The 18929-nt window shown below is 48.2% G+C and overlaps 1 protein-coding gene across 4 annotated transcripts in view; it reads right to left on the bottom strand.

The window, feature by feature from the left end:
- The window catches only part of SYCP2 (synaptonemal complex protein 2), a 2783385-nt gene that overhangs the window by 1264333 nt on the left and 1500123 nt on the right, over positions 1-18929 (bottom strand). For all 4 annotated transcript variants that reach the window (XM_078651823.1, XM_078651822.1, XM_078651824.1 and 1 more), the window contains one exon: positions 11100-11136. In XM_078651823.1, coding sequence (XP_078507949.1) covers positions 11100-11136 — 37 coding nt within the window. The remainder of the gene's footprint in view (positions 1-11099; positions 11137-18929) is intronic.

Here is an 18929-nt window from a genome sequence, read left to right as displayed (position 1 = left end):
CATTACCTGAAGTGATAGACTGTGGGACCCTGTCTTGGTCTCGAGCTAGACACCCCACAAGGGATGTTAGACCACTGTGAGCTGGAGTATCTGCATGCAGGAACCTTAGTGTATTGCGTCATTGTGTTGGCAGAGAAGTCCTGATCTCTTTCTCTTGTCTCAGCAGCATGTGATGTTTATATACCCAAAGGTCTCCCCAGGGTTCCATCTTGCTGTGCCACTTGTCGGATTTAGGATGTCGGGAATTAACTTTATACATAGTTATCACACAGGAGATGGTAGTTCTGCTGAGTTTCCAAGAATCCTCATGCATAATGTATGAGGCATTTATCAAGGAAAATCCAGCGTTTTGTGTGCAGTGCCATATCTAGGTAAAAGGTCAGTCCCCAAGAACAGTTATGTGTGTAGTGTAGGGGAGAGTATAGGTGAAAGGTTATGATGTTAGCTGAGCCAATATTGGGAAACCTATATGAAATATAACAATACTTGGCTCACCCACACAAGAGAGGTACCATTTTTATTAGGAGACCTGAGGGAACGCAGGGTGGTAGAAAATTTCTGTCAGCCCGGTGAGCCTAAAACATCCCCATACCGAAACGTGGGACATTTTTTGGATCCACGCAAGTCACACCTCCCTGCACTCCTCCGGTGCCTAGTTTTCAGAAATGTCTCGGATTGGTAGGTTTCCCTAGATGGCTACCAAACCCAAGAATAAAAAACGCAGGTGACCCCCTCACAAAATAAGGTATTTTTGTAATAAATAATTTTGAAGTCTCCACAGTACATTTTGGACCATTTCATGTCATGGGCACTAGGCCTACCCACACAAGTGAGGCACCATGTTTATCGTGAAACTTGGGGGAAATCTGCGTTGGTGAAAGTTTGTTGCTCCCCTTAGATTCCAGAACTTTCCATCGCAGAAATGTGAGAAAAATGTGTTTTTTCCCAAAGTTTGAGGTTTGCAAGGGTTTCTGGGTAACAAAACCTGGTAAGAGCCACACAAGTCACCACATACTGGATTCCTCAGGGTGTCTAGTTTTCAAAAATGTACAGGTTTGCTAGGTTTCTCTCGGTGCCGGCTGAGCTAGAGCCCAAAATCCAAATTTAGGCACATTGCAGAAAAGGGGTCAGTTTTCAATGGAAGAAAGACTGTAGTAAATTCTTTTGGGGTGGAGGCATTTGCATGCTGGTTCTTGGCAGCCCCCACCCCTGGCCTATAAAATATAATCTCTGGTGTCTAGGGTGCTTTCTGCCCCCCTGGGAAGGCAGTTTGGGGGCTACTGCCAACATATGCCCCCCAGGGGGGGGAATAAAAATGGTTATGCCAGAAGTTTTTGGGGGGAGAAACGGCCCTTGCCCATGGGCCGCTCCTCCTCCCTGCTGGCTAGGGGGTTGATACCTGCTTAGGGATCACCCTCCTGTAGCGATCCCCAAACAGGGATCCGCACCATAGGAAAGGGGAGATTCTCCACTTTCCACAAAACCTCACCCATGCGTTTTGGGGCTCCGGGAGGGGTGCACCGAAAGAGTGAAACTGAAACTTAGTTTCAGTTTTGTTTTCAATGTAATGACGACAGCGCACCATGCGCACAATCATCATTACATTGAAATAAAAAAAGGCTTGGGAGATTGGAGAAGCTCTTTCCCACCTCCCATGTCAAAAAAGAAAAAAGGAAATCCCTCTGCTGTTTAAAGAAGAGGGATTTTGTGCAAGTGTGCTCATGATGGAATGGTTCCGTCATGAGCACAGGAGCACCTGTGCTCATGACAGAACCATTCCATCATGAGCACCGAAAGGGTTAACCCTTTTCTAAGTACAATCTGAAGAATTTCACTACTGTTGCCTGTTTTCTAGGATGCATATTATGTTCTTTCTTAAGTGTTTCTGCAGGCCTTCCTGAAGAAAGGTGAATGTTTACACGTAAGAAGATATTCTATGAAGAAGTGCTCCAGGATTCCCGCACGTGGGAGGAGCTTTTCAAATGCTTATGACTATTAATAGAGATCCCCCAAAAGATAAACAATGTTCTGGCTTGCGTGAGTATTGCCATCTGCTCCCACTAGTAAAGGAAACGGGTAAAGAGGCTTGGATGCACCTGCAGCCAAAGCCTAATATGATTTTATTGAGTGGAATTACCTGACGATAAAAACAGGTCCGTGGTTCCAACACCTGGGACACTTGGTGTGAAAATACTTGCCTACTCCAAAATAGGCAAGCTATATTTCATACTGTGATCCGTCTCCAATCATTTTATTTTTATATTCTAGGAGAAGTTTACAAAACAGTGTTTTCTGCTCGAAAACCCGGTACAGTGGTCCAGGTGACTCCTTTTTCTTGCCAGCCTCTGCGGTAGTCTGAAATGAGAATACAGGTATTGAAGAACAAGTTACTTACCTTCGGTAACGATATATCTGTAAGAAACAGTAGTTAGTATTAGATTCCTTACCTTAGAATATCCCCAGGCGTCAGTCTGGATCCGGAAACTTTTGCATAGCAGTACCCCTGCGCGTCGGTAGGCGTCGTCTGCAGGCGTCCCCTGCGGCTCCGCGTCGTCGGCGTCGTGCGCCGTGATGACGTCGCTGGAGTATATAGACGCCGCCTCCGCGCGCTGACGTCAGTTCTTTGCACACAGCTTTTCCGCGCCAGAACACGCAGAGCCATGTGAGAACTAACACTGGTGCCATTTGAAACTAGGGCCCTGAAAGGGATGTCCTTAACCCTAGGTATCAGTTCGCAGAACGGGGAGGATGGGTGGGGCGGTAAGGAATCTAATACTAACTACTGTTTCTTACAGATATATCGTTACCGAAGGTAAGTAACTTGTTCATCTGAAAGAAACAGGTTAGTATTAGATTCCTTACCTTAGAATAGATACCCCAGCAATACCAACCCCGGTGGTGGGTCTGCGAACCAATACAACCTACACCAGAAAGTCCTGGAGGACCGAACGGCCAAAGAAGCCATCCCTCCGGACTTGACTGTCCAGGCAGTAGTGCCTCGCAAAGGTGTGCAGCGAGGCCCACGTAGCCGCCTGGCAAATGTCCTGCAAAGGGACTCCCCGGCCCAGGGCAGTAGTAGCCGCCGTAGCCCGAGTGGAATGGGCCCTCAGCCCAACAGGAGGCTCCTTCCGAGCCAAAGAGTAGCATGCTTTGATGCACAGGACGACCCACCGAGAGATGGTTCGTTTCTGTACCGCCCTTCCCTTCTTCTCACCCACGTAGCCAACAAACAGTTGGTCATCCACCCGGAACTGGCGTGTGCGATCCATGTAAAATGAAAGCGCACGTTTTGGGTCCAGACGATGGAGCCGCTCTTCATCCTTTGAAGGATGCGGAGGCGGGAAGAAGGAGGGCAAGGTGATGGACTGCCCAATGTGAAAAGCAGAGACTACCTTGGGCAGGAAAGAAGGTCTAGTCCTAAGAACCACCTTGTCAGGATGAACAGACAAGAAAGGAGGTTTAACAGAAAGGGCCTGGAGCTCACTCACTCTCCTGGCAGAGGTGATGGCAACCAGGAAGGCCGTCTTTAAAGTGAGAAGACGGAGAGGACAGGAATGAAGAGGCTCAAAGGGAGCACACATCAGGAAAGTCAGAACCAGGTTCAAGTCCCACTGAGGCATCACGAACGGAGCAGGTGGATACATGTGCGTGATGCCTTTTAAGAATCGTAATACAATAGGGGACTCGAATAAAGATGGCTGATCAGGTAGCCTTAAGAAGGCGGAAAGGGCAGAAAGATAGCCCTTGATAGTGCCCAGAGCAGAGCCCTGCTGGGCAAGGGAAAGAAGGAAGAGGAGAACCTCAGACAGAGGGGCAGAAAGGGGGTCCACAGCCTTTGCTGTGCACCATGCCACAAATCTGTTCCACCGGCAGGCGTATACCGACTTTGTGGAGGGACGCCTGGCTGCCAGAATAACATCACAGACTTCAGGAGGCAAGTCAAATGGCCTCAACTGTCGCCGCTCAATCTCCAAGCATGGAGGTGGAGACTGGACAGGTTCGGGTGGAGGACCGTCCCCTGCTGCTGCGACAGAAGGTCCTCCTGAAGGGGCAGGCGGATCGAGGGACCGACTGTCATGCTGAGTAGCTCGGGATACCAGTACCTTCGAGCCCAGTCCGGAGCCACAAGGATAACTTGGGCCCGGTCGCGCCTGATCTTCTTCAGCACTCTGGGCAGAAGTGGTATAGGCGGAAAGGCGTACAACAGACCGCAACTCCACTCGCGCCGAAAGGCGTCGCCGAGCGAGTGCCGTCTTGGAAACTCCAACGCGCAGAACTGATGACATTGCGCGTTCTCTTCTGTGGCGAATAGATCTAACCAAGGCTCTCCCCATTGCTGAAAGAGGCCTCTCGCCACGTCCGAGTTCAGACGCCATTCGTGATCCACCGAGCACCGACGGCTGAGTTCGTCCGCCCTGGCGTTCAGAGAACCTGCCAGGTGTTGAACCGTCAGAGTCACGCCCTGACGTTCCAGCCATTGCCAGAGACGCAGAGCCTCCTGGCAAAGGGTCCACGACCCCACACCGCCCTGTTTGTTGCAGTACCACATGGCGGTGGTGTTGTCCGTGAACACCTGCACTACACTCCCGTTGACAAAGGGGAGGAATGCCTTCAGTGCTAGGCGAATCGCCCGTAGCTCCAACATGTTGATATGGAGCCGGGACTCCGCCGGAGACCAGATGCCTCTGATCTCCGCCTCTCCCAAGTGGCCACCCCAGCCCTGGAGGGACGCGTCCGTCACAACCACGTGCTCCGGTTGGGGAAGGGAGAGGGATCTGCCTCTGACCCAATCGCGGTCCGTAAGCCACCACTGCAACTGTCTCGCAGTGCCCTCCGAGATCAGGACATGGTCGGATAGGTTGCCCTGATGCTGGGCCCACTGAAACATCAGGTCCCACTGCAGAGCCCGCATCCGCCACCTGGCGTGAGGCACCAGTAGGATGCAGGAGGCCATCAGCCCCAGAAGCCGCAGCGTCAACCTGACCGAAACCCGGGATAACGGCTGAAAGATGGGAATCAGAGCCTGAATATCCCGGACCCGCCGTTCCGGGGGATAAACCCGAAACTGCGCCGAGTCGAGAACCGCTCCGATGAAAAGGAGCTTTTGAGAGGGACACAGGTGTGATTTCGGCACATTGATGGAAAACCCCAGCTCGTGCAGGAGGTCTGCCGTCGTCTGAAGGTGGTGGACGACTGTCTGGGGCGAGCCCGCCTTCAACAACCAGTCGTCGAGGTAGGGGAAGACTGAAACCCCTAACCGGCGCAGATGAGCTGCGACCACCGCCATCACTTTCGTGAACACCCGTGGGGCGCTGGTAAGGCCGAATGGGAGCACGATAAACTGAAAGTGCTCGTGGCCTACCGTGAACCGCAGGTAACGCCGGTGGGCCGGCAGGACGGGGATGTGAAAATACGCATCCTGCAAGTCCAACGCTACCATCCAGTCTTGTGGGTCTAGAGCAGCCAAGACCTGAGCCAAAGTCAACATCTTGAACTTCTCCTTCCGGAGGAAGCCGTTGACGTTCCGCAGGTCCAAGATAGGACGCAGGCCTCCCTTGTCCTTCTTGGGTACCAGAAAGTAGTGGGAGTAGCAACCACACCCTACTTCTGGCCCAGGAACGCGCTCGATGGCCCCCTTGGCCAAGAGGGCCGTAACTTCCTCCTGCAGAAGTGTCAAGTGGTCCCCCGACACATGGTGGTTCTGCGGTGGCATGGCTGGAGGAGTGGACTCGAAGGGGAGGGCATAGCCCCTTCGAACGAGCTGCAGCACCCACCTGTCCGATGTTATCGCGCGCCAGCGGGAGTGGTGATGGCGAACCCTGCCACCCACTGGCGTCACGTGAGCCCGAAAGCTCGGACTAGGAAGGCTTGGATGCAGCAGCGGAGGGAGGCGTGGACTGACCACGCCGCTGGCCTCTACCGCCACCACGGCGGAAACCACGGCCGCCACCGCGCTGGGGAGCGTTCTGCGGCGCGTGGCTGGCAGCACGTGTGGGACCGCCCCTCCCTTGGCCACGAAAGGGGCGAAACGAACCCGTCTGCTGGCGCTGGGTCGAAAGACCCAAGGACTTGGCCGTGACCCTGGAGTCCTTGAAGCGCTCCAGCGCGTGGTCCGCTTTGTCACCAAACAGGCGACTGCCATCAAATGGCATGTCCATGAGTGTATTTTGGACGTCTGGCGAAAAGTTGGCAGATCTCAGCCAAGCATGGCGACGAATCGCCACCGTCGTGGACATGGCCCGTCCCAGGGAGTCGGTCGTGTCCAGACCACAACGGATCGAGTACCGCGCCGCATCCCGGCCTTCAACCAAGGCCCGGGTGAGCTTGTCCCGCACTTCCTGGGGGCATTGCGGCAAACACTCTTCGACCGTATCCCACAGGGAGTGGGTGTAGCGGCCCAAGAGGCACGCGGTATTACAAGACCGCAGTCCAGCGCTCAAAGAGGAAAATACCTTTTTACCAAACTGGTCATACCGCTTTGATTCCCGATCGGGCGGAGCCGACGGAAATGCGGACTGCGAAGTGGAGGCCTGGATCACCAGACTCTCCGGGGAGGGATGGGTGGATAAAAAGGCAGGGTCGTCCGAGCATGGACGGTGACGCCTTGCCACATTCCGGTCAACCGGTGCACCGGAAGCGGGCCTGGACCAGGTGCCCAAAAGGACATCCGTCAGGGCCTCATTAAACGGCAGCAGAGGCTCCTGGGGGCATGACTGCGGTTTAAACACTTCGGTCAGAATGTTCGGTTTGACCTTCGCGACGGGGAGCTCAAGGTGTAAGGCCTTGGCAGCCCTCATCAGGACCACTGAATAGGCAGCACCTGCCTCAGACGCCACAGGGGACGGGGAGACAAACCCAGGGTTGGGCGACTCGTCCAGGCCACTGGCATCACCCAGATCACCTACCCAGTCCACATCATACTGGCAGGCACGGGATAAAGGGTCCTCAGACCCCTCCCAACCCTCTCCATACTCATCCTCATCATACCCATATTCTGGGTCGACGATATAGACATCGGGGTCAACGGGCCCCATCGGCGTCGGATCCGGCGTCGGCCGACGCCGGTCCGACTCCGTGTCCGGAGTCGGGGAGGGAATGGGGGTGGCGCCGCGCGGCGTCGGTGCCGGGGACCCGACGCCGGCCGGAGCCGACGGCGGAGTTGCTGCACCACGCGGAGGCGGCACCACGGGTTGGCCCAAAGGAACCGACGCCGGAGAGGCCGGGAGACCAGCCGGCGACGAACCTGAGGGACCCAGCGGCGCCGGGACCGGAGCCACCGGCGGCGTCGGGGCAGAAGCACCCGAACCGCTCGGGCCCCCAGACGGGACCGACGGCCCCGCAGGCGCCGTAGGCCCCGCCGGAGGAGACCTCGCCCTCATAGCAATGAGGAAGGCCTCGATCTCCTCACGCGACGCGCCTTCCCCAGGGACCGACGGGTATGGGGTAGACGGCGTCGGTGACCCACGCGGGCCCGCGGGGGTGGGGCCACCCGAGCCCCCGGCCGCATCACGCGGGCGTCGGGGGGAGTCGGGGGTGCGATGGCGACGCCCCGACTTCTTGTGCTTACCTGACGAACCGGAGGAATGGTGGCGACTCCCGGAGCGCCCATGGCGGCTCCGCGATCGTTCCCTCGACCTCCGACCGGACCGGGACCGCTCTCGACGCGGGGCCGACACTCGGAGCTCGAGAAGCTTGCGGGACCGCTCCCGCCTAGCTTTTCCAGTCAAGGCCCGACAGTCGACGCAGGACTCCACGTCGTGGTCCGCGCCCAGACACCGGAGGCAGAGTCGATGGTGGTCGGTGACCGACATCATGCGGTCGCACTCGTCGCAGCTCTTAAACCCAGGCATCCTACCGGCACCGTAGAAAGATTAAGTTTTACAAACACTTGGTCAAAAGACCGGAGTACTGCTCTTCGGATCTGCGCTAACTGGCGCGGAAAAAAGAAGAACTGACGTCAGCGCGCGGAGGCGGCGTCTATATACTCCAGCGACGTCATCACGGCGCACGACGCCGACGACGCGGAGCCGCAGGGGACGCCTGCAGACGACGCCTACCGACGCGCAGGGGTACTGCTACGCAAAAGTTTCCGGATCCAGACTGACGCCTGGGGATATTCTAAGGTAAGGAATCTAATACTAACCTGTTTCTTTCAGATACTTCTGGCAAAACAGGCGGTGATACCAGTTCCAAAAACACAACTATGTCAGGGAGTAATTTCCATTGTATTTCTGGTACAAAAACACCCTGGCGGCTTTCATCTCGTAATTGATCTAAAAGTTCTCAACTGTTTTATACCCACGATACATATCAGGATGGATCTTCTTCAGCAGGTTCTAACAACGGGCCTGCCGAGCAGTTTCTGGCATACTAGGATGAACAAAATACATAAGTAATTTTCATTATGAACAGAAGATCAAAGCTTAAGTCGGTTTGCACTGTAGAACAGCTAGTATCAGTTTGCAGCTCTTCCCTTTGGTCTCAAGTCTGTTCACAGAGGTGATGCCTTCTTTGGTGGCACTCGTTCACAATGAAGAAGGTCTATGTAGGAAAGTTGGATCTGCTTTTTATGGTTAGCCCCACTTTTTGCCTGATGTTATGCTGTTTCTGACTTGTCTGATTGGGGTCCTTTGATTGGGATCCTGCCAATCAGGACCCCAGTCTCTGTGCTTTCTCCCCTAAATTGATAATGGTGAGTACTTAGGTACATCCCAGATTGGCTACTAGTAAACCCTTAAACGTCCCCAGTATATGGTACTGAGGTAAACAGGGCATAGGTACACCAGGGGTCTCCCATGGGCTGAAGCATGTATTCCACCCATGAGACACTACTTATATTGCGACTCCAGGCCTGCCATTGCACAGATATAGGTTTCACTATATCTGAGGTCACTGCACTTTAAACCTATAAGTCACCCCTAAGGCAGGCCTTGCAATGCTGAAGGCAGGGTGCTCGGTTCTAAGTGTGCAGGTCGGCTTGCATGAGCAGGGCACCCCTACAACCTACGGAGTCCATTCTCCCGGGTCGTAAGTGCATCAGCCGTATAAAATATAGAGGGCCCATGTGTCATTACTGGACAATAACAGTGTGGGAGGTATGATTCCATGTACTGTAAAGCTCCTCCGGGAGGTACTCAGTGCTTCCGATACCAGTCTTCCAGAACCGGACAGCAAGCTAGGGCTGCTGCTTATCAGAGACTTGTTTCTGCCATCCTGCTGCTGAGCCAAGCTTGAGCAGCAAAGGCAGAACAAAAGATATCCTGTCACCGGGAGGTGTGACCACCTCCCAAACAGGGTTTAGTGTATTGGGGCAGGGTGGGGGCGCTTGCCAGCGCCACTGAGACAATTGCTGGGCACATTTGGTGCCCTCCTTCCATAGTCGAGTTCAAACCAGTTCAGGGAGCCGTTGGCTTCCGCTCTGGTGCGAAACTGGACAAAGGACAAGGGAGTATCCTCTCCACTGTCCAGCTCCTCCTCTGGGAGGGACCCCTGAATCGTCCTAACCCTTTCCTTAGGGTACTTACGGGCTTACCTATGGGTGGAACTCTAGATTCGTCGTGGGACAAGATTCAGATCAAGATACCACTTCATCTTTGACTGTCTGGGCACTCTGGAGTTTGCACTGGGCACCAAGGCTGCAATTGGGAAGACTCCTGCTGCTCCTGGTCTCGTCACCCTGCTCGTCTACTGCAACGCCCGTACCTGTGCCCCATACAGGAACCTTCCAAGGCCAGTGGACATCCAAAGCACCTGAAGGAGTAACCCTTGAAGTGAAGGTGTCACTTCCCTGCATCTGCAGGCACCACAAGCAAGCTAACCGGTCTGCTGCTCCTGGGCTCCCGCTGGTTCCGAAAGGCTCAGCAACACAGGTGGTATAATAATGTCAATATCAATAAATGCGATATCAATGACCACCATGTTATATGTACAAGTAATAACAAACTTGCATCATTGCTGTCGTATCCACCTAAGATGACCTTCCCAACAACCCCGAGTCAGAGATACATGGTCTGACAGGTCCTGTGATCCAAACCCAATCCTACTGATTGATAGGTCATATGTGGGGTTACACTTAACCCGAAGACAAACGATCAAACAAGGAAAACCCACAGCGATGCCACAGATAGGCAGCTACACTGCAAAAGGTCAGAGAAGATTGGCCCCAATAAAACATTTTTGGCCAGAGACGTGCACGTTCCCAAAATACCATAAAGTCAGATGCCACGTGTATATAGGAACACTCAGCCAATCAGAACACAGCATGCATGCTAAGGGCAGTGAACACGTGCTCCCCATGTAGGGCATCTGGGCACATAGATACTGGCCCACTTTGTGTCTCCACAAACTCGAGAGCCATCTGTGCCCCGTTATCAGATAGTTGAATCTATGGTTCATGACTAGGCACAGATTTACGTGCTCTACAAGAATATGTAATCAGTTTATTGAACTTCAAGAACTTGAATATGATGCAAGTCAAAACCGCTGTTCATCGAAACAGTCTTCAGACATGACTCTGTTGCAGCTCTCCCAGCCACAGCATTCAATTAATCAAACTTGTTCCTGTTTTGAAAAACTGCTCTTCTTGTTTTTCATTTTTTCAAGGTAAATTCATATCCAAGCAGCACACGCTTAACCCTGTCGTTTTTGGAAGGAACATGTCCCTTACACACTGGTTTTACATTTGGGTAAAACATGCTCTGTTAACATGACAGAATTTGAGGGTGTGGATCGCACCAGAAAGTGCAGAACGAAAGTAAGTGATACCAGTGCGCAGGAGTGGTGGCTTGGTAGGTGGCCCAACATCATGTCCAGGGCAGGATGGAACTGATGCGGAGCCGCTCTATGCCACCTACTGATGTGTGAGGGAGATTCTTTAAAAACATTATGGATCCAGTCTGGCACTAGGGGGTATTAACAAGGAAAGGCATCTGCAGTCAGAAGTATTCTTCAGAATTAAAGGACTGAATGAATGGGTTTTAGACAGATTATCGGAATGGCTTTAGAAATAACTATAGCATGGAAGGGCATGTATTAAACAATATATACAGATCAAAGTCATTTTCCTCCAGAATATGCTTTCTAAATGTAAATAAACATACCTTAGTTTCTAGCAAAAAAGAGTTCTCAGCACCGAACCTAGAAATAAAAATGCTTCATGAATATGCTTTCTCAAATAATGTACCATTAAAATATAAAATTCAACAACAAATTAAAATATTCTGGCAGTACATATATGATACAATTGTTTCCCACTTTAATACATAAAATGAGGGTATTTATCTATATATGGTTACAGCACATTCCTTAGAAAAAAACTGACTCCAGAGGTTGAGCTGACTTCAACTCTGAATAGCCATTCTTTAATGTTGCCCTGAATAGGAATAGCAACGTAGATGTCCCCTACAGGTGTGCTTTACATCAGGCCAGTATTTTTTAGTCCTGGGCGGTGCACCGTTTGCTGAGTTTTTTGTACTCTGCACTCCGCAGAGCTCGCGGAGTGCAGAAAACTCTGCTTCGCGATGTGCAGCTGGGATTTCTCTCTGCTTGCAATCGCGAACGGTAAGTTCGCGATCCCTGAGCGGCAGTAATGTCAGCACAAACTGCAGTTCACACTGCACTCCCGCCACTCACGGAACTTCGCTGAGTTTTTGGGTAACATCGCGGAGTTCCGAGTTGCAAAACTCTGCGAACTACGCCCAGGCCTGGTATTTTTACCATGCGTGAAACACATGCAAATAACAACCTGAGCTATATTTCCTACCTTGCACTGCACTGTCCTCTGCATTAGAGATGTATCCCTTCTAACAACTGAATTATATTTCAATTCCAAATTAATTAGTGCATTTCTGTTGGTGATGAACTGAAACACTAATGATAGTGGAAAGTAGTACTTAATAAAAGAACCTTCATAGTGCCTCTCTTTACACTTGATGGAGCAAGAGCTGCAATTCTGCACCGGTGCTTGTATTACTCTTCCTATATTACTATGCATACATACCACACATAAGAAACCTGCCTACTACACTTAACCTTCAGTCACAATCTGGGTACCCTAGGGCTTCCGAGGTCAAATTTCTAACATCCCAGTGCAAAGACTGAGTTCAATGCACCAACATGAACTAGAATCCAGTTGGAATTCGACCATTACACAACCCACTAACCACTGCTATGTGGGTGATGTTTTCTGATCACTATTAATCCCTCTATATGAGTTTAGGTACACAGCGTAACTCAACCTTAAAATGTTTATTTCTAAAACGGAAGTCTGGTACATTAAATATGAATTTTAACCCCTCAGAATACGAAAGCAATTTCAGCAATAAATGACATTCCTAACAAATACAATAGGTACAGTCCTAACATGATTAATATGTTCCGAGCATCCTAACACCATAGTGCTACTTCTAAGTGCAATGCGAAAATTGATCAGAAACAAAAAATAGCAAGCCTGTAATCAAGTTTATTAGGATAGATCGCATAGCATATCTTTCGCAGCGTGAAATAGCTGTTTAGCTATTCTATATCACAGCTCATGCCTGGGAATGATAAACAATGTCGGAATGAAGGTCATTTCTCTGTGCTGCTCTCGGAGCCCCAGAGCAACCCTCGACTGGGGCTCGTTTGCAGCAAACTGCCGTGATTTCTGGCCTGATAGTTCTGCTGCAAAGACGCTCCAAACTATGTCCAAATACAGGTGTTTTCATAGCTCCTGATCGCCGATTTATATCTCATGCTTACTGGTGTGATGAAACTAAAGCCCAAGAAGACACAATAAGTATGGAGATGAATGTGTTATCTCAATTCATATTTTAGACTCCACTGTAAGTATACATAATATTATGGCAGTGACTATAATATAAATAATAAAAATATGTCAGCCTAGATAGACGGCAGGCACGATGCTAACACTTCTGTGCATGTCTAAACTTCACACTCTCTATAGAAAGAGACAAAAGAGTTTGAAGGAAAACATACACTGACAATGGAAGTTTAAATGGATCCAGTCACAGTTTCCATAACATCCCACGACTGTAAATCGAGATATTAGAATTTATAAGATATTTATAACATCATTAAATGCCTTTTTTAACTGAAATTTACCAGTAATGGTTAACTCAAAAAACCTGTGCCCCAGCCATATTGTAGAGTGTTATCAATGATGTCATTTCAGTTGCCATCATTGATGTTATCAATGATGCCAAAAAATATGCCATTAGTTTAGTAACATGTGAGGTCACAAGCAGTGCATGGCGAGGGTGCAAGTTATAGTTTCTTGAGTGAACTATAACTGATAAATTTCAGTCATGTTTTTGGTTTAAAATGTTACGTTTAAACTGACCAAATCCCCAAGCCTGCAATGGTGGCTGCAACATTTCCCTTCATTTTGTGGCTAGCCAATCAGAGCTGGAGCTCCTGTGATACTCGTAGGAGTCTCTCATTCCCCAAGGGAGAAGACAGTCAACAGGAAAAAAGCCCCCCTCTGCCAATTAGATTGCTCTATCATTTGAAGTTGCATGCTCGCGAGAGTCCAGAGGGCCCAACCATCCAGACATACACACATTTTGAACAGTAGTTACTCAAAAACTACTGAAAAGATTTACACCAAATCACAAAAACACGCTTTCCACTTAAAGATCTAGCTTTCTGCCACATTTGATGTAATTCCGTTTAACCATTTGGGCTGTAGCGCTGTTCAAAAATCCTTATGGAATTTGCATTGGGAAATAGCATTTGGGTTCCCCCTTTTTTTCTCAAGATCTGCTCAACCGACCACCCAGAAACTTTCAAGGAAGGAGCTGAGGAAGATGAACTTTTTTTGGAAAGTTTTGTGAAGAATCATCAAAAGATGCCAAAGTTATTAGAAAACCAAATAAACAATTTCCTGTGGTAACTAGGTTCTAAATATAACGACACGGTGGCAGCCGCCATTGTGAAGTTACCGATCGAATAAAATATTGTATCATATTAACGAACAAGGCATAACATATATGAAACACAAGACATTGCTTAAAATATTGCATAAAAATTATAACATTAATTATTATATGCACGTTGATAGGTAAGAAACAAACAAGGGAAGGCATTATTTCTATAACGGCTACATGTCAAATTAAAAAAATAAAAATAAGAGTAAAAAAAATGGGGTACACACTGTACTTTTGCCACACTCTTCGTCATTTCATTTTAGATAAGAGGGAACAGTCTTTTCACTTTTATCTGCGAGACACGACTGGGACTTGGGGGCCTATTAGGATGCCGTCCGCCACCTCCGAGGTGGAGGGACCGTCCGCATGGGCAGCGGCGTTCCCTCCATGCCAATTAGGATGTGACCGCCACCCTGGCGGTCACATCCTGTATCTTTAACATTGCGGCGGGTGCTGCTTCAAGCAGCACCCGCCGCAATGTTAAAAATGCATGCATTGCATTTGCATGCACAAAGTGGCAGGCACCGCGCGGTGCCTGCCGCTTTGTGCATGCAAATGCAGGGGGGTACCATAGGTACCCCCCATGTGCACCCCCCACCCCCCAACACCCTGGGAGCTCGCAATGGGCCCCTAAACACCAAAGACCATATGCTTTTCCACAGCGGAAAAGCCGCCGCAGAAAAGCATGTTTTCTGCCCCATCCTAATATGGCTGGCGGTGTCTGATAGACACCGCCACTATATTAGAGCTTTTCCGCCACGGTCGGAAGGTGACCGCGGCGGAAAAGCGGCGGACGTTCTGACCGACCGCCGAAGACCCCACAGCCATCCTATTCTGGCGGGGGGTCTTTTGTTGTGTTTCTATCTAGTACCCTAATTCGATATTCCCGATTTATGCCCTTATATGGTTATAATAAATAGTATCCTTATAAAGGCATAAGAATCATATCCATATTTAGTAATAGCCCATGCAGTCCAAATACGGCAAGGCTACTCCCCTAGACTCCTAGAAAGTACAACGTGTTCTTTAAACAAACCAAGCCTCCAGCAGCCCGGGAATTCCCCCTGCTCTTGTTTTGATTTGCACAAGAACTCCCAGAGTCCAGAAAGAACTGTTAGTTCTTAGTGACGTCTTATGTCCAACCTTACGTCAAACCCGGCACCTTTCAGGTATAAATATACCAACGTTGCCTTAAGCAAACACACGGTGGTTTGGAGCAGAGCGGCTATCTACTTGCCGGAAGCCCAGCTGATGCGAGAGCCGAAGGAAGCCGCCCCTCCTTTTTGACGCACTGAGAAAGACGCTGTCTTTTTCTCCAGCCGAGAAAATTCCAGCTCCGGTGTTTCCAGTCACCCTTGCGGGTTGCTGGGAGATCGAGTCCTGAGAGAGAGATACAAGACCTCCTACATTCTAGAACCAAGGTACGGAGCTGACTAAACCCTTAAGAGAATTCTTGATTCAGATTCCTTGGCAAAAACCAACTTAACTTAAACTGCTACTTATTTACTCCTTCCCACGTATTAGGCTTAGGTAAGGTACACCGGGGTAGGCGTATATTAGAAGCACCAGTTGAGTACGTTAGTCATTGTTTTTATGTATATATATATATATTTTATCCATTTTAAAGTATCATATGGCTAAGAAACCATATCAATGCTTTTACAGTATTATTTCATAATACTACTTTTACTGTACGTACTTTACTTCATGATAAGTATTGCAATTGTGGCAATTCATTTCTCTTGCATGAGAAAGAAGACTGCTCAATAAATAACACCTTTTATTGAAAACGCCCGTCTCTCTATTTCTCTGCACTCTGGTGAAACTAAGTACGCACGATTGACTCAGTGAAATAGTTGTCTATTGTTTTCACACGACTCTAGAGATACACTCTTTATTCTGAGGGAGCAAAGTTGTCATGTTTAAGCGGTTGTCAGAAACTAATCCCTTCTTGTCTAAATCAGGAGAGTTAACTCTTTCCTGAACATTCGAGAAAGTTTCTAGTGGCCTCTGAGATAGCTGGCAAAATTAATTAAGTCTAATATAGTCAGTAGAGACCTAGTCGACCTCAGTCCTCCGTCTACACTGCTGTTTATATTATTCCAACGCACAGAGCCTATTGGGAATATAGGAACAACACTACATGGCGCCCAACGTTTGGTAAGGCGATAATCTAACGCAAGACATTAGAGTAACTCAGTCGTGCTTTTTCACACAGACCCGTTTTCCCATAAAAACTCCAAAAGACGCCTGGAGTGGGTAAAAGGTTAAAATCCGCCGGAAATTAGTAGGAAGAGATTCCTATGTATAGTTTTTGGTTTAGTCAACGTTGAAGGATACAGTGTTCCAAAATATTGTGCACCTAATCTTTGTTTCCCTTGAAACTTGATCTGCAACAAAAAATAACTTTCTGTCAGTAACAATGGTGGAAAGTGACGATGAAACAGAGAGAGCTGGAATAGCAGCTCAGCTCTTAGCGGATGACACAAGTATCCAGCAAAACGAGCTGAATGTCACACTCATTCCGGTCAACGTAAGAAGAACTATAACTCTTAAACTTATAGCAAACTGACTATCACCAAGAGGTGGTACAGTCATATTCGTGGTAGAGGCCCATGAATATCGGCAGACAGAGGTATTCTATTCATGGATAAACTTTCCTGCAGCAAACGCTGTAACACAAGACTTCCACTATTACAAAATAGAGGAACCTCCAGAGGAATACACTCCTTTCAAGGACGTTGAAATCCCACTAACATACCAGGAGCACCTGCTCTGGTTTAAAGGCGCCCTAAAACATCAAAATCACATCACCAGGCTAGGTCCACTAGGTAGACCAGAGCCACGTGGCCGGTTCTAGCCAGCTGCACACCACATCCCGACATTGATAAAATGTCAAGTGAAGAACTTTTAGTTAAACTAAAAGAATTAACAAAGGCATACAGAGAATTAGTTCAATTGGCAATGGACGATATAACATACCTCCAGAAATTGAAAGAAACAGATATAGCAGAACAGCCATTTGAACTTGCCAGAATCATAGAAAAATCCAATGAAGAACTAGGTAGAGATAGTTTGGGTGGGAAACCAATAAAACCCCAACTAACTGAAAATCCTGAAAACACATTTATTAAAAATAATCTAAACACTCCAAAAAAGAGTTGGGATGGAAATAAACAATCCACTCCCAGAGAAAAACGATTTCAGTCCAGAGGAAGGTCTCCTCAACGGAGAAATAGATCTCAAGAACAAGGAGGCAAGTCTCCCCAGAGGGAGCCCTCTGAGAAAAGATACAACCTTAGAGATAGGGATGAATTAAGAAAACCTGATAGATATCAAGATATTGATACACGTCCCTCTCGATCTTTTCAGACTTCCTCACAGAAATCAGAAAGAAGAGGACGGTCAGAACACAAAGAAGAGCACGTCAAGTCCAAAGACAAGGAACCTGCTCATCAAAGTAAAAAATTACAATTTCCAAGAAAGAAGGTAGCCAGTATTAGAATAAAACATGCCGAGGATACTGAGGACACAGCTGAAAAACGGAGAGTGGGCCCAGACAATGCTAGACAGTGCAGCAGAAGTAACAATAGCTCGCAAGATCCTGATGAATCTTCTGGAGACAGTGGACACAAATGAATACATTCAGGTGGAAACTGCAGACACCAGGGTTAGCAAACCCCATAAATTATACGAAATAACATTACGTATAGAGGGGGACAAAACTAGGAAAGTAAGGGGTCTCTTTTGGGATAACCTTTCGAAAGGCTATGACATACTGTTAGCTGAGAAAGACTGGCCACCAGAGTTTGTCAGGGAGTGCCCTCATGGCGAAGAAATGATTATGCCTGCCTTCTCAAATCATATTCCAATTCATAAAAAATACACATTTGCAAGAAATTGGGCAGTTGCCCATGCTCCTGCTTTATATAAAAATCATGTAGGATGGGATGAGGATTCTCCTCCTCACAAAATCCAGTTAAAAAATCAACCCACTGCACAAAGGCAGTACCCAGTTAAACAAGAAGCTAAAAAGCAAGTCAGGGAGATCTTAGATCAACTTGAATATCAGGGGGTGATTGAAACATGCACCTCACAAATGAACAATCCTTTGTTTCCTGTCTCCAAGCCAGGCAATTCATATCGTCTAGTTTTGGGCTACAGACACCTTAACTCCTGTTGCAAAACATTTGCAGTACAAAACTCACACAGTGCAGCACTAATGAATAACATCGTGCGCAAAAAATATAAAACAACATTAGACATATCAAATGGATTCTTATGTCAAAACATAGCACCTGAAAGCAGGTATTTGACCGCTTTCTCAATAATGGGGTCACAAAAAACAATTCTGTCGACTCCCACAGGGGTTCAAGAATAGCCCAGGATTATTTTCAGCAAGGGTAACAGTTACTACAAATATATGATGATGAGGCATTATCTTATGTCGATGGCATCTATCTCACAGATGAATACCTGGAGACACACTTGAAAAGAGTGAACACCATAATACTTGGGTTCGCAGCTGAGGGTTACAAATTCAACTTTAAAAAGTCACGAATTGCCCATCTAACTGTCCTGTTTTTAGGATCTGAATTATCAAGTGAAGGCAAGAGCCTAGCAGACAAATTCTTAGAGCAATGTGCTGTACTCCAAGCACCAAAAACGCTGAAGAATTTACAATTAATACTAGGTTTCCTGAATTTCGGAAGAACATACATTCTAAATTATGCAGAGAGGATTAAACCTCTATGAATTAATAAAACCTGATTTCAAACCAAATAATTGGACTCAGAAACACACAGAAATTTTAAGATCATTGCAAACAGACATGTTAGCTAAAACAAAATTACAAACACGGGAAAACATACGCAACCTTGTAATCCGAGTTATCCCAGGAAGATGCGGATTCAGGTACCTGACCTCTAATGAGGGAGAAACGGTACCAATAGCTTACAAATCACACTTGTAAACACAAGCTGAAATGAAGTTCAGTTCAACTGA

This window comes from Lissotriton helveticus, chromosome 7 (genome assembly GCF_964261635.1).
Source record: "Lissotriton helveticus chromosome 7, aLisHel1.1, whole genome shotgun sequence".
In the NCBI taxonomy this organism is placed as follows: Eukaryota; Metazoa; Chordata; class Amphibia; order Caudata; family Salamandridae; genus Lissotriton; species Lissotriton helveticus.
This window is presented reverse-complemented; position numbering and strand designations above follow the sequence as displayed.